Below are 15,427 nucleotides of genomic sequence, written 5' to 3'. Positions count from 1 at the left end.
ACATTTTTTAAAAATTGATTTATTTATTTCAAACAGGTTTTTAAAAACAAGAGAATTAAATAATCAGTAGGACAGAGAAACATCTGCATATATAACCAAGAACAAAATAATTAGTGTACCGCGACTTTTCTGTTTGGAGTAGGAAGAAGTAAACATTTACTTAACCCCATCTCTTATATCAATTTAATGAAATATATTGCCTACCGATTTCATAATTATTAAAAACTTGTAATTAAAATCATATTAAAATATTCGTGTGCCTGTTTTGCCTTTAAAATAAAAAACTATTATTTGTCTGTACATAAGTTCTACCCGAACTCCTCATGTTTCAAAGTTTTAGCTTCACCTGGTTGAAATTCTGCAAGGAAATCTCTTATTAAGCGTCTTCTACTATAGTATTATTAATCGATTAATCCAAAAAATAGACAATAGATTAGCCCTACACTGTGTTGCAACAAATAATCAACTGTTCACTAAATAATTGCACTTTATAAATATATAAAATGACTATTTTCTGATTTTAAAAGGAACTTGATTATTTGTATCTTTATTGCATTTCTTAATTTGCTTAGGTGGTTAAATGAAAAATACGCAGAATTCTTAAATTTCTTTCTCCAATTATCTGACTAGTTGTCAGAAAAAACAACTAATAACATAACCATCAGCTTCACATATCAATAAATCTCTATTGATACTCAGATATGAATAAGTTAAAGTATAAACAGTTTCTGAGTTAAAACTTCTGCAGATTTTAGTTGGGTTTGGTAATTCTTCATATCCATCAGTTTTTATCTTCAGTAGGTTTTAGCTTGTTGTCATATTAGAGCTCTAAAGTATTTTATTGGGACTTTGTGTGGAAAACCAACACAAAGCAGCAGGCCACTGTTGAGAAATGGGAGAAAAAGAAAAGCTGCTGCAGTTGGTTTGTGAATTTCAGAGGTTTGTTAGCAAACATTGGGGAACAAATTAAGACTCAACAGGAAAGTCCGGCATAAATGTAGAGATGTTGTTTTGTGTTGATTATTTAACCAATAAAATACAACCGAGGCATTTATACAGTGTAGCATTACGTGTTTATTTCATGTTTTTGCTTACAGCTGAAAGCAGAAGGGGGATTTAACCTTCGATTCAGCTTCAGCATATTTCAAATAAATGAATAATTTGTGTTTGACTCCAGTGGAAAGATATGCAGGTCTGTTGATGTCAGTGATGCTTGTGGTGCCTTCAGGAGCAGCAGCCTGTCGGCGGTGAACGCGATGCTGCGGGAGCAGTTGGAGCAGGCGGGTTTGGCCAACGAGGCTCTGAGCCAGGACATCCGCAGGCTCACCGTGGACTGGACCAAAGCCCGGGAGGAGCTGGAGCAGAAGGAGTCAGACTGGAGGAGAGAGGAGGAGGTGAGAGAGAGAGAGAGAGACAGTGAAGCACTGTCTGTTCAAAACTGATTTATATCACAAACATATGGAGAAACCCAACATGAACCGAGCCGAAAACATTACGTTTTGTCAAACGCTATCAACAAAGTCAGTATGTATCAAATGTATCGATCAATGATCCAGTTATTATGGTTGAAAAGCAAATCTAAGGCAATCGTTTCAGCTGTTTTGCAGTTTTCTGGAAGTTTGTAGAAGCTGAATGCTGATTCTCCCATATTTGGTTCTGGTTCTGGGGATACAGAACCAGAACCAGAAGACCTGAGAGGTCTGGGAGGTTGCTATGACAACAATAGATCTTTGATGCATTGTGGTGCTAAACTGTTCAGGGATTTATAAGCTAACAGTATTTTATAATTTATTCTCTTAGCTACAGGGAGCCATTGTAGGGACTGTAGAACTGGGTGATGTTCTCCAACTTCCTGGTTTTAGTCAGGACGCCAGCAGCAGCGTTCTGGATCAGCAGGAGCTGGAGGATTGATTTTTTTTTTTGACGCTGTTGCAGTAATCAATGAAACTAAAGATAAACGCATGGATGAGTTTCTCTAGATCTCACTGAGACATCAGTCCTCTAATCCTGGAGATGTTCTTCAGGTGACAGAAGGCCGACTTTGTGACTGTCTTTATGTGGCTCTGAGGGTTCAGGTCAGAGTCCATCACTGCACCCAGATTTCAGGCCTGATCGCTGGTTTAATAACTCAATCAAACTCATTTGATTTCAGCAACAAGGCACTTCAAAGAACTTTACATGATGAAAACACAAAAATAAAAACAACATACAGTCAACAACAGAGCAACCAGAAACAAACATTACATTTTGTCAAGTTCCATCATCAAAAATCATCAACTCACGTCACAGTAAATCGGTGAAGCTGCTGAGACCTTCTTCCTGTTTCCGCCTTCAGTCTTTCCACAGCTACTTCAGCAGCGAACACGGCCGGCTGCTGAAGCTGTGGAGGCAAGTGGTTGGCTTCAGGAGGCACGTCTGCGAGATGAAGAGCGCCACCGAAAGGTAGAAATAAAATCACAAACTCAACATTTCAGGGTTCTGATGGGTGCTTGAAAGCCTTGAGAAGGTTTGAAAGTGACTGATTTCTGTGTAAAGTGAATTTTACTGTGGAAAAAGCGTACGAACCCTGAACATCTTCCCTCTCTTTTCTCTCAGAGACTTGTCAGAAATGCGTTCTGAGCTGGCCCGGATGTCCCACTCGGCCCGGGTGTCCTGCTCTGGATTGTCCACGTCGGTGGACAGTCGGGCAGCGGGAGAAAAGGCTCTGAGGGTTCAGCTGGAGCAGCAGCTGAGGGAGCGAGCGGCGGAGATGATGAGCCTTCAGAGCAGAGCCGATGCAGAGAAAAGTGAGCTCAACGTCAGGTTAGTGAGCCACTAACGGGTTAGCGGTACTTCATAAAGGGTTGAGTCGAATTAAAAGAAATACAATATCTTATTATTTTATGTATTTAAAAAAAAAACTATTTTCATTGTCTAATTTATTTTGATGAGGAAATCTGAGTGCAGTGGCTTGGAGACCTAGCAAACCAGCACCCTGCTGGTGTCTGGACTGACTGCAATTTGTCACAATATCAAATTACAACTTATTTCTAAAAGAACTTCAAAATTGAACTACAATATTAAAGTTCTGTCAGCATTTAGATTAGATACTTTAAGTTCTGCTCTGGTTCTGACCCTATAAGGTCAGGGATTGTATAAAAAACAGGAACAGTGAACGGGTCACTTTTTTTACTCACAGTAAAAATCATCTGTTTTTGTCTGAACTATCAGGTTGTCTGACGTGGTGCGAGAATGTGAGAGACTGAAGGGACAAATTGTGGAGCGAGACGCAGAAATCTCCACTCTGACGCAGAGGTTCGAGGTAAGAGAGCATCTCTGAGGCTGACGCAGCGCCTTGGGTCTTTTCATTTTTACATTTCTGTCTCTGCTTGGTCCTTTTCCTTCAGGAGCAGAGTGGCAGCGATGAGCCCGACACGCAGCTGATTAAAGCTCAGTCTGAGATGCTGCTGGACACGCTGAGAGACATCGCTCAGGTATAAATAAATATGGCTGGACGATACAGCTTAAAAAAATAATCAAAAATTTTTCACACCAGATCTGATTTCTATCAGTTGTGTGTTTTGCTTGCTTTCTTAAAAAGAAACTACAGAAAATAAAAGTGGCTTTTATATCTAGCGTCGCTTCTGTACAGCAGAGTATCAGGGCCAGGTTAATAGAGCCTTTGTTTAAGCACAGGAATAAAATCACATTAATAGCATAAAAACGTCTTAAAGTCATGAGAAAAAGTTGTTTTAATGAGATAAAATCTCCTCAGGATCTGATGAGACGAGTTCAGTCCGTGCCGTTCTTTCTTCAAAACAGACTCAATTATTTGCACAGTCATTTTAAAGTCCTGCTACTGATAACAATTTAATATTGTATTATCTCTAAAACTTATACTGGATTATAACTTCACAGGATGCTCAACATTCCTCATTTTAATTTTTGAGGAATTTTTGTGCAGGAATTCTCATAAAAATTACAACTTTATTCTGGTTCTCATATTATCTAGAGGCTCTTTTATCATATAACTATTCTTGTGATATTATGGTTCTAGTCTTTTGGTCTGAATCTAATATTTTGTTGTAGAGTTGAGCTGAATTCAACGTCTGAATAAATAAATGTTGTAAATCACGCTTGTCAAACAAAATGGCGGCCTCAGGCGTCACTGTGACCTATGGAAACCCATTAAGATCAAAATCTTCAAAAACCAAAGCCACACGCCCTGCTGAAGGTGTAAAACTCACTCTGGATGCTTCCTACTGGTTCTGCAGAGCGTGTTGTCGGACGGGGAGTCGTCTTCAGAAGCCGACCAGGATCGCTCTGCGGCTCCGCTCCTGGCGCTGATCCGTGACGCCTCTGCTCGACTGTCATCCTCTCCGTTAAAGATGGCGGCCGCTCCTCCGGCCTCCTCGCCGTCTCCGCTGCCTGACGCAGCTCTGTCCGCTCTCCGCTCAGCCGTCGCAAACAAGACGCTGCAGCTGCAGGTGACAACCTACTGCTAAAGATCCACAGTAAAAAAAAACAGAAACCGTTGAAGTTTAATGGATTTTGTACTTTGGTATGAAAGGATCAGACTGTTGGATAAAAGTTATTTTTCGTTATTTAAACCTCGATCAAATCTAATGTATTGTCCTGTTGAAGCTTTTCCTGCTGAAAAGCTTAAAATCCATTAATCGCAATTATTTGACTTAAATAAACAACAAAACCTCTTCAGATTGAGTTCACATAATACGTTTATTTTTGTAATCAGATTATCTTGACAATTCATCGATTAGTTGGATAAAAAAAATGTCTCATTCTGCTGATTTTCCATCAGCAAAACGATGCTAAAAAAATAATTTTGCTAAATAAGTGGCTTATTTAATCATTTAAATTTATTTAAGTGATTAAATAAGTTGTAACCATGTAAGCTTATTTTGTACACGGTTAGAAATACATTAAAAAGTACAAATAAACAAATATTCAAGTAGTTTTAAAATAAGAAAATAACATTTATTGCAACAATGCCATTTGCAGCTAAAAAATACTTTTATAATCTACATTTGAAAAGCTCAGTCCTTCGTCTTCACTCAGCATCAGTGGACTATAATCAGTTTATTTATTTATTTTAATTAATTGATTAGTAAATGAAGAGCAAACTGTGCTTAATAGGAGATTTTTTTTTTACATATTTACAGACAAACATTTTTTTAAATTCTAAATACAAGTTTTCTTTTAGCAAACTGCTTCTTATGAGTCTGCATACTCCAGTTAGCGATTAATTTATTCCTAAAATTGTTATTCCAATAATCGATTCATCGTGATTAATTTATGCCGACACCTTCATCACTGGTCTGGCTCCCAGGACGTCCGCGGCCGTCTGCTCTCTGCCCAGTCGTCCGTCCAGCAGCTTCGAAAGCAGCTTTCAGACTCCGATTCGTCCAGACGAGACTCGGAGCAGCGGAACCAGGCGCTGCAGCGGGAAAGAGACGCAGCTCAGCGAGAGAGAGAGACCGGCCAGAAAGAGAAGGACCGTCTGAAGCAGGACCGGGACGCGCTGGCCAGGTCAGGGGTCACCGTCTCCTCCTCACCGTTTCATCCTGCCGGAGTTTTAACTCCGTGATTCCCGCCCGCAGCGAGAAGGCGAAGCTGGAGCAGAGCGTCCAGGCAGCGGAGAGCAGCGTCCAGATGCTGCAGATGGAGCGCGAGAAGCTGCAGCTAGCGCTGCTGGCGGCTCAGCGAGAGCGAGACGGCGAGAGGGAGGAGAAGGAGGCGGCCAATCAGGAGAGAGACCGGGCCAAAGCTGAGACCCAGAGGATGTGAGCAGGATAATCGAACCTGGACGTTACTAATCCTCACAGTTTTACAGCAGCGAGCAACAAGATGCAGCGGAGAGCTTTCAGCACATTTCCAAGACTGCATCTGCTTCTTTAGCTAGTGAAAGAAACACAGTTAATTAGAAAAGCCTAGCAACCGGATTAGGATTAGCGCCACTTTAAGAAAAATCCCTAATTCTGACTTTAATCTCTGAACTTTAATTCAATCTGTATTAAAATACAAAAAAATATTCAAAAACTATTTAAGATGACTGAGGATAAGGGCAATTGTAGGTAGAAAAGAAAGGAGGAGTAAATTTCTGCCAAAAAAACGTAATTAAGACATTAATCTCAGAAATCTTGTAAAAAATTTTAAATTCCTGAGCTCAAAAAATCAAAAATATTCAAGAAAAATATCATTAATTTTAGGGTTATCTTCACATATTCTCTAGAAAAAAAACATGGACATTTTCTGAGCTCATAAAGTAGAACAAGTTTGAGTTTGGGAAATTTTCTGAGTTTCAAAAGTCAGAAATCTTCTACTTTTGAGTTGTTATATGTCAGTTTTTGTTAGCAAAAAAAAAATAATTGCAAAGCTGCTCCTTCCTAGCTATTGGATTTGTAAACCTGCACTTTGTCCAGAGTGAAACCCAGCCCCAGATTTATTTGGTAGATTTGAGTTGTAAGGCTTGATTTGCTTGACGGCGCATAAACAATTTAAACAATTCTGATTCTGAGAAAAAAGCCAGAATTCTGAGATTGAAGTCGACATTTTGGGATTAAAGTCAGAATTATATGATGCTGTAGTAGAGCCTTTGTCGATAGAAAAAAATGAGTAAATTTCCACCTAAAAACGTCTAGAAAAAACTTGGAAATTTCTGAGTTTGAAAAGTCAAAACTTTGCTAGAAAATTCTGAACTTTTGAAATTAATCTCAGAAAATTTCTAGAAAAACACAAACATTTGAGTTTCAAAAGTAAAAAATGTTTGAAATTTCTGAATTCAAAACCATTTTTTTATTTCTAAGTTTCAAAAGTAAAAAAAAATTGAAATGTTTTAGTTTCAAGTTGGAAATTTTCATATTTTTTTAGAAAATTTCTAAAAATTAAACTCAAGATATCAGAGTTTTTTGGCAGAAATTTCCTCCTTTTTTATTATTCTATATTGACCCTGATATGCCGTCATAAAATCCTGAGATTAAAGTCAGAATAATTTTTTTCAGTGGCCTTTATCGTGTTTCGTACTCAAAGCAGCTCTGGTGTCAAAAAATTTAAATTAAATAAAAACGAGCTTTAAAGGATTACTACCACCCAGACCTGTTGTTGTCCTGACTGGCCTCCATCTTGTGTGTTTTGCTCCGTTCAGACAGAAGCAGCGGGATCTGAGTGAGAGCCGAGCGTCGGCTCAGAGAGGAGAGCTGTCTGCAGTGAGGGAGAGCCACCAGCAGGAGGAGGTAGAGAGGCAGCTTCTGGAGCGCAAGAAGGCCCAGCTGTCCGAAGCGCTGGCTCGGGTAAGGGGCAGACATCCATGTAGTAGAATCTCTGCATCTTTGTGTTTTTGACGCGTCTTTTTCCCCGCAGGCCGAGAGCTGCAGCACTGAGCTGTCACTGCAGCTCAGCAGGCTGCAGTCTGAGGAGGCGGCGCTCAGGGACTCTCTGGCAAAGATGGGCGGCATGAACGAGGCGCTGGCCCAGGACAAGGTGGACCTCAACAACTACATCCTCCAGGTGAGGGCCCCCTGCTGGGCCTTTTAGGAAGCACATCCTGCTTGAGTACGAAGCCCCCTAGTGGACATGGAGGAAACTTTTCCTTTTGCCTTCCCTCTCTATAAATTAGCAATAACCCTTTGAACCAGAATTAGAGATGACTAACTGCTGAATGCTTTAATTGGATTTTAGACAATTAAATGTTTACTTTGTCATTTATAAACGGAACTCAATTATTTATCTGTACTTTTAATATTGTATAAAGGGGCTTAAATGGAAAATCTGCAGAATTTTTCTGTCTGATTAATTGTCAGAACAACCAACAGAATAATTGATAACTAAAATAATCGTAGTTCTAGTTTATGACATAACAAGAAGAAGCAGTAAAGTTTGTGTTTATAGTTGCTCTGTCGTCCATCACGGCCCGGTTTCGTTGTTTATTCGTCTCCCAGCTGGAGGAGGAGAAGCGCGTCCTGCTGGCTCAGCGGCGCGAGGCGGAGCAGGAGCGGCTGACCATCAGGGACGAGCTGGTCCGTCTGGAGCAGGACCGGCTGGAGCTGGACGCCGGTCGCGTGGCGCTGCAGCAGGCGCTGCAGGACGCCGAGCAGAGCCGGGCCGGGACGGAGAGCGAGCTGCAGAGTCTCAGAGCGGAGAGGCTGCGGCTGCAGCAGAAGGTGACCCAGGTACCGAACCGGGTCTGTTGTTTACAGGTCCAGACAAGCAGGAACAGAACGTCACAATGTTTACATATTTGCCAGGAATGGATCAGATTTATATCTATTTTTCCAGACTTCATTCTCCAGCTGAATATCTAAATATGGTTTTGTTTTCTTCCTTTTGTTCCTTCTCTTCTCTTCCCTTTCCTTCCTTCTTTTATTTCCAGTGTTTTTCCCTTTATCTTCTTCGTATCTTTTTGTCCTTTTCTTTTATTCTTTCCTATATTTCTCCCTTTCCTTCCTTTCCTTACTATCTTTTTTCCTTTCCTTCATTTCTTCCCTTCCTTCCTTTCCTGGTTATCTTCCCTACCATCCTTTGCATCCCATCTTCACTTCTTTTCTTTCATTCTCTCTCTGCTTTTTGTTGGTTCCACATTTAAAGCCTGACAGATGTAGAAATGCCAATGGTCAATTGTAATATTTTTATTTTGATGTAAAACTCTGAGGATTCTGGAGAAACTCTGGAAGATCTTCCCGGATCCAGAGGAACTCGTGACCTTTATTTCCTGGGTTTTTCTCTCCGTCTGTCGGCAGCTTTGTGCCGAGGTTGCGTCTCTGGGCTCGGAGCTGAGCCTGGCCCAGGGGGAGGGCCAGAAGAATGAGGCGGCGCTGGAGGAGGCGGGCCGCGGTCGGGCGGAGCTGGCCCGGGACAAAGCAGCTCTGGTGGTCCAGCTGACAGCGTCTGAAAGAGAGAACTCGGCGCTGTCAGAGGAACTGGCTGCTTTCAGGTCACAGCTGATCCATGAAAACCCTGAAGCTGCAGCTTCACCAGCTCCTCTAAAATAGATCTATACTTCGGCTTTGTTACTTCATTTCTTTGAACCTGCAGGTCTGAGCGGGAGTCCCTGGAAACGGGTCTGTTTGAGGCGCAGCAGCAGCTGGCGCTGGTCGAGTCCCGCAGAGATCAGCTGGAGGCCGAGAACCAAGCACTGAGCGCCCGCTGCGAGACGGCCGCAGGTGAAAACCCAGAACAACAGAACCGGCGCCTGAAACACGAGTCAGCCGCCACCGCAACTATGAGACAATAAACCAATAACAGCATATATATCGCTGTAGACACGTGATCAATATCGACAGATGACATGTGGCATGTAGAATAATCAATGATGTCACCAAACTCTGATCCAGAACTGCAAAGAATTCTGGGAGATGTAGGCAGAGGAAAGAGTTTAGCTAAGCAGTGACAAGAACTAACTCCCTCTGCTCTCTGGTTACCTAGCAACTCATTCATTCTCTGGTTACCTAGCAGCAATCTGTTGATTAACCGCCAAAGCAGCAGTTTAAAGTTTCTCCTCATAACTGCTTAAAAATAAAAAAAACAATCAATAATTATCAATATTGACTGATATGAAATATTTATATCATAATTAGTTTCTCAGCCGTGTTGTAACTATAGCAACCGTTAATTCAAATTCAATCGTCAGTCACAAACTTTGCCATTTTCACCAATCATCACGTTTGCATGAATCTTGACCATTCACCTTAAAAGCACATGAGTCAAACTCAAGGCCTGTGATCGACACAGCAATCAATACAAAAGATCATATTTAATAACATGCATAAGCAAGTAGTTTGAAATTATCTCCACCAAATCAGTAATTTTTATATTTTAAAAAATCACTAGAACAAACAAAAAATCCTGGAGGGACGACCACTGTGACAAGACGTTTATTATTCTCAAGAGGTGCTTACTAAGATGCAGACTCAAATATCAGTACATTCTGGCACAAAAACTCACCAAAACATCGCAGCATCCTGGAGGGATTAACCAGTGTGAGAATGTGAGTTGAGTGAGACTTAAATTGTTCTTCTGGATGTTTTCTAGCTGAGCTGACGCGGTTGCGCTCAGACGATGCGATCGCCCTGGCGCAGGCGGAGAGAGAGAAGCAGACTCTAACTCAGTCCCTCGGCGCCGCGCAGCTGGAGGCTCAGCAGGCTTTACGCAAGGCCATCTCCGAGCATCAGGAGGAGGTGGAGAGGCTGGTCTCAGAGAAGGCGAGAACCCCAAACACTTCAACATGTTGGTTTGGAAGTATAACCCATTGACGGGCTCTCAGTGTGTGTTCTGCTCACCTTTGCGCTGCAGGAAGTGGTGCGTCACAGCTTGCAGATGGAGCACGAAGCAGCTCTGAGGCGCTGCAGGCAGGAGATGGACGACCAGCAGCAGAGAGCGAAAAGAGACAGAGAGGAGCTGCAGGAGGAGCTGAGGGCTCTGCAGCACGACCGAGACCAGAGTCTGCTGCAGGCCGAGACGGAGAAACAGCAGGTCTGACAGCCACTGCTGCTGTGAGGCTCATAATCCTCACGTTCAATCCACTTTTCATCATCTATGTCACATGTGTCAAACTCAAGGCCCGGGGGCCAAATTTGGGTCAACATAGCTCTTTATATGGGCCTCTAAACTCATCTGGGCTGCATAAATACAACCTTTAAGATAACAATTGTGTGGTAAATATTATCAATCAAATCAATGCAGCTTTTATCTGTTTACTGCTAAATTACATCAGTCAGTCCCACCAGTTTTCATAGAAATTCACGCAAAATCAACAGATATGCACTTTATTTCTCACTAATGGATAATTGAGTTTATTTCAAATTTTCAGCAAAAATAATCGTAATTACGTAATGCTAATTCTCATCAGCAGGTGGCGGTATATATATTTTTTTCCACTACACTGCTGCCTCAGTCTAACAGCCAAGTTATAGTTTATCGATGTAACAATCATACATGAGTGCAAATATTACAAAATTCCTTGCAAATATTTCTAAATATTTCATTTTTATTGCAAAAAATCATGAAAACAATTGTAAAATCCTGAAAGGACTTTTAGATGACGTTCATTGGTTATGTAATTTTAAGCGCATATCAAATGAGGCAGCTATTTATTAATATTTAGTGGGTTTTATCAATACGTTCTGGCACAATCAGCGCTTGGGAACATTCATGATCTCGATGTGGAACAAAATAAAAACGAGTTGGTTTAAATCCAAGTGAGCTGTTAAACTCTCCCTCCACAGGCGCTTTCGCTGAAGGAGGCGGAGAAGGCGGTGTTGTGTGACAGAGTGTCGGGTCTGCAGGCGGAGCTGTCGGCTGCAGCTCTGGAGGCCGAGCGGACGGCCAGAGAAGCAGCTCAACTCAAAGAGCAGGAGCAGGTGACAGTTTATCTTCAGTTGCTCCTGCGGCTGGTGGCGGTTTTAGTGTCTGATTACGATTTGTCGATTAGTCGGATTAAAAAAATTGGCACATTATGCTGATTTTTCATTGAAGTCTTTTTTTTATACAATTAATTTAAATAAACAAATTCCTTTTTAAATCAGAAAATTATCCTTTTCTTTCCTAAAACGCAGCAGCACAGCCTTTGTGAACACGTGATCATTTGTAGCAGAGGATGCGTCTGCAGCTAAGTAACACTCCAAACACTCAGCATGTGAGAAGCTCAGGCCTTTTCTGGAACGGATCATCAATATTTATGATCTGCTGCTGATCTGTTGACTGTTTTTGGATAAACTGATTAACTTGCCGGGAGATTTCCTTGCAGAAGTTGAACCTGGTGAAGCTAAAACTTCACCAGGAGTGAACACCGAGGAGTTTTGTGTTTAACATGTTTACAGACAAAGTTTATTTTTTTTATCTTAATTACAAAATGTTAATATTTTTTACAGTTTTGGCTGAATTACTGCTCTGAGAGTGTTCTTCTTCCAGCAAATTGCCTTTTTTGGAGTCCATATAGTCAATTAGTAAAATATTTCATTAATTGATTTGTCGCAACCAGTCCGATTAATCGTTTCAGCCCGACTGCTGTTTCAATCTAACAGATTAAAAAACCTACTGACTCTGATGTTTTATTTTCAGATCAGAGTTGGCGCTCTGACCAGTGAGCTGCTGGAGCTTCGCTCTCGGCTGGACGAGGCGACGTCGGCTCATCAAAGGGAACTCCACGCTCTGCAGGAACTCTGCACCGATCTGCGCTCGCGAGCCGACGTCGCTCTCAAAGAGGTAAATGACACGACGCAGAAGAAAACCCGTGTAGAAAAGTGCTGCTCATGCACAAACGGGAAGTTTCCTCAGTTTCACTTTGTTCCGGGTCTGTAAAGAAGCACCTTTTGCCATCCAGTCGTTAATCTAAAAATTAACCAACGGATCAAGCACAACTCAAAACTCATCTGTTAGCCTTCACACTTTAACTTTTTAGTTTTTTTGTGTGTTTATTGACATTTTTTTACTGTTTAATTTGTGTTTTTAATGTAAAGGGTCCTTGGGTGTTTTGACAAATGAAATGCAATATAATAATAATAATTACTACTATTACTAAGTAGTTAAGTTGAGCAGAAAGGGCTGAACTCATGTTGATGTTGGAAGTATGTTTTTTAATTGCAAATGCTTCCTTCGCTGCAAACGATCAAAAAGAATGCAGTTATTGCATTTTAGGCAATAAAATGTTTAAGGAATTGAATTACTTCTTAACATTTTATGTATGTTTAATATCGCATTCAAAAAAGCTTAAGCTGTTAAATAATAATTCTTTGAAATGTGCCAAATTTTTTTAACCGACTTAGAGTCGGAATAATCCATTGATAAAATAATCTGTAGTTTCAGCCCTGCAAGATTTTAAACTCAAAACTTACCATCTTTAAATCACCACAGTTGTTTAAAGTTAATAATGTGACATATTGGTGAAACAAACCAACAAACCATGATACTGACACAATGTTTTATAGCAGGAATTGCTATTGGAAATAATGAGCCTTTATTGATTTTTTTTTTAATAATTCGGCTTTTGCTTTTGTGCACTGCAGATTAAATGTTTTCATACTTGCTTATTTTGCTTTGGTACTTGAGGACTGTTGTTTCTCGATATTTTAAATAAAAGTCTTCGCAAAATGCTGAAAATGTGAAACACTCCTATGAGTACCTGCACCAACAGACCAGTTGCCGTGACGATGAAGGAACGCGTTGGTTGTTTCTCCAGTTGGAGCAGTGCAGAGCTTCTCTGTCGGCGGCGGAGGAGAGCCGAGACCAGGTGAGGCGGAGCCTGCTGGAGGCCGAACGCCGTCTGAGCCAGACCCAGGAGGCGTCGGAGAACTGCAGGAGGGACGCGGCGGAGCTGCGGCGCGCCCTCAGTGACATGACGAAGGAGAGGGACGCTCTGAGCCAGTCCAACACTCAGCTGAGAGGAACGCTGCGCAGCGCGGAGACGGAGAGGATCAGGTGGGAGAGCGGAGACAGGTGTGTTTACAGAGGGGAGGGTGTTTGTTTCTCAATGTGTGTGTGTGTGTGTGTGTGCGTGTGTGTGTGTGTGTGTGTGTGTTAGTGTGAAGCGGCAGTGTGAGGAGAAGGAGCAGAGGCTGACTGTGCTGGAGGAGAACCTGTCGTCGTCTCAGAAGGAAGTGACCGAGCTGCGCAGCTGTCTGAGAGAGGTCGAAAGGTCGCGCCTGGAGGCTCGGCGGGAGCTGCAGGAGCTCCGCAGGCAGGTCAGAAGACCTCCGTCATAGAAATTTTATTTTATTTTGCTTCATTTGACAGGGTAGGATATGTCTCTACATTTTTTGCATGAAATAATTTTTAGATAATTAGATTTGCTCAGTTCTGCGTGTTTTAAGGTCCTTTAGGAATGACCATTTTTGGTCTTCTGTCACTTTAAATCCTAACAAACTGCTGCTGACTCTCGCGATATATGGTACAAGGCTGTAACAGAAAATACTGTGCTGTTGTTACAAATGAAAATATTGGACTCACAATTCAACGGATGTGCAAATGGACGTATAAAAATGTACAAAATGTAACTTTTACATAATAGGTCTGCTTTAAAGGCTCAGTTTGCAGGATATTCTGTAAATCACAGTTTCCTGGATGTTGTTTTCTTTGCTCCAGCTGAAGGTTGTAGATGCAGAGAAGGAGCAGAGAGGGAGGGAGGTGGCAGAGCTGCAGACTCGTCTGGTTCTGGAGGAGCAGAGAGAGGAGGAGCGAGGGAAGGAGGTCTTCTCCCTCAAGCAGAAGCTCGCTGAAGCTGAAACAGCCAGAGAGTCCATCAAGAAGGAGGTGAGGACAGCGTGTTTCACTGCTTCTCTCTGTCCTCTCAGCGCCCTGTTAATGTTCAGCTCTGTGCCAGCTCGCCCTGACCCAGAGGCGTCTGACGGAGTCCGAGTCCGGCTGGCACAGCTGTGAGAGAGAGCTGACGGCTCAGCTGCAGGACGCCCGCGGCTGCGAGAAGAAGCTCCAGGACGAAGCCAAGAACCTGTCGCTGCGCGCTCAGGCCGCCCACGACGCCGCCGCCCTGTCCGGCCTGCAGCTGAGCGAGGCGCAGGGCCGGCTGGCCGCCACCGAGGCCGAGCTCACCCGGGCCGAGGCCACCAGGAGGGATCTGGAGTTTCGGCTGAGCGGCCTCCAGTCGGCGCTGACCCGGACGCTGGGCATCGGGGCCAGCGGCAGGGGCTGCAGGGGGCGGAGTCCGGGAAGCAGCTCCACGTCACCGGGCAGCGTGTCGCGCCACCACAGCATCTCGCCGCTGCGCTCCTCACTGTCGCCACCTAAAGGTCAACAGACAACAAGTTCTGGTCACTTGAGTGAATTTTGTTGTCTTGTTAATGTGCTGAGTGGAAGATACGGCTGAAAAATGCATCACGATACAAACATTTCTTATCAACATTTCATTTAAACATTAAAATATATGTTTCAAATACCAAAACATATATTATTTCAAATATATGTTTTAAATATTTGAAATATCTAAAACATTTATAATGTTTTAACTATCTGAAAACCTACCAAACTATTGCGTGACCGCTCCTGTTTTATCCAGTTTTTGCTTCGCGCCGTTCTTTTTTTCATTTTTAAGCAAATATCCGGCACTGTGACGACTCCTGAAACTGTTGCTGCCCATGTTACTCATCAGGTTGTTGCTAGGTAACCACGAGTTACTCGGCAGGTTCTCGCTAGGCAACCGAAGAGTGAGAGAGTTAGTTAATGCCACCGACTTTGCTTTTTTGACTGTGAGAAGTTGAGTGCCAGGGCTGTTCTAATAGGAGTTCAGTGAAATTATTAACAATTATATTATATGTATTATCTATTGTTATTGATTTATGGTCCGGTCTACAACAACGCCAATCATTTTTATTAATTTAGGCATCAGTTTTGAGCCTGAGCTCTGTGCACTCTAGGTACTATTTGTCCATCAAAACCAAAAAACTTTAGAGTGAACAAACTAAAGGCGGATGAAACTTGGTGGATT

At 42.3% G+C, this 15,427-nt stretch overlaps 1 protein-coding gene across 3 annotated transcripts in view; it reads left to right on the top strand.

Annotated features, from left to right (window-relative positions):
- Positions 1 to 15,427, top strand: part of crocc (ciliary rootlet coiled-coil, rootletin) — a 29,422-nt gene that overhangs the window by 6,644 nt on the left and 7,351 nt on the right. For all 3 annotated transcript variants that reach the window (XM_088005614.1, XM_088005611.1, XM_088005612.1), the window contains exons 7-27: positions 1,229 to 1,394; positions 2,336 to 2,442; positions 2,596 to 2,802; positions 3,211 to 3,301; positions 3,387 to 3,473; positions 4,254 to 4,466; positions 5,327 to 5,526; positions 5,598 to 5,780; positions 7,142 to 7,286; positions 7,357 to 7,503; positions 7,935 to 8,165; positions 8,733 to 8,926; positions 9,028 to 9,155; positions 10,024 to 10,193; positions 10,285 to 10,464; positions 11,217 to 11,351; positions 12,052 to 12,195; positions 13,169 to 13,407; positions 13,511 to 13,670; positions 14,071 to 14,238; positions 14,309 to 14,732. In XM_088005614.1, the coding sequence (XP_087861740.1) occupies positions 1,229 to 1,394; positions 2,336 to 2,442; positions 2,596 to 2,802; positions 3,211 to 3,301; positions 3,387 to 3,473; positions 4,254 to 4,466; positions 5,327 to 5,526; positions 5,598 to 5,780; positions 7,142 to 7,286; positions 7,357 to 7,503; positions 7,935 to 8,165; positions 8,733 to 8,926; positions 9,028 to 9,155; positions 10,024 to 10,193; positions 10,285 to 10,464; positions 11,217 to 11,351; positions 12,052 to 12,195; positions 13,169 to 13,407; positions 13,511 to 13,670; positions 14,071 to 14,238; positions 14,309 to 14,732 (3,719 nt within the window). The remainder of the gene's footprint in view (positions 1 to 1,228; positions 1,395 to 2,335; positions 2,443 to 2,595; positions 2,803 to 3,210; positions 3,302 to 3,386; positions 3,474 to 4,253; positions 4,467 to 5,326; positions 5,527 to 5,597; positions 5,781 to 7,141; positions 7,287 to 7,356; positions 7,504 to 7,934; positions 8,166 to 8,732; positions 8,927 to 9,027; positions 9,156 to 10,023; positions 10,194 to 10,284; positions 10,465 to 11,216; positions 11,352 to 12,051; positions 12,196 to 13,168; positions 13,408 to 13,510; positions 13,671 to 14,070; positions 14,239 to 14,308; positions 14,733 to 15,427) is intronic.

Source organism: Poecilia mexicana, unplaced genomic scaffold (genome assembly GCF_051168715.1).
Source record: "Poecilia mexicana isolate PSO_F unplaced genomic scaffold, ASM5116871v1 scaffold_5, whole genome shotgun sequence".
Classification (NCBI taxonomy): Eukaryota; Metazoa; Chordata; class Actinopteri; order Cyprinodontiformes; family Poeciliidae; genus Poecilia; species Poecilia mexicana.
The sequence above is the reverse complement of the archived record's forward strand: the minus strand, read 5'-3'. Positions and strand labels throughout refer to the sequence as shown.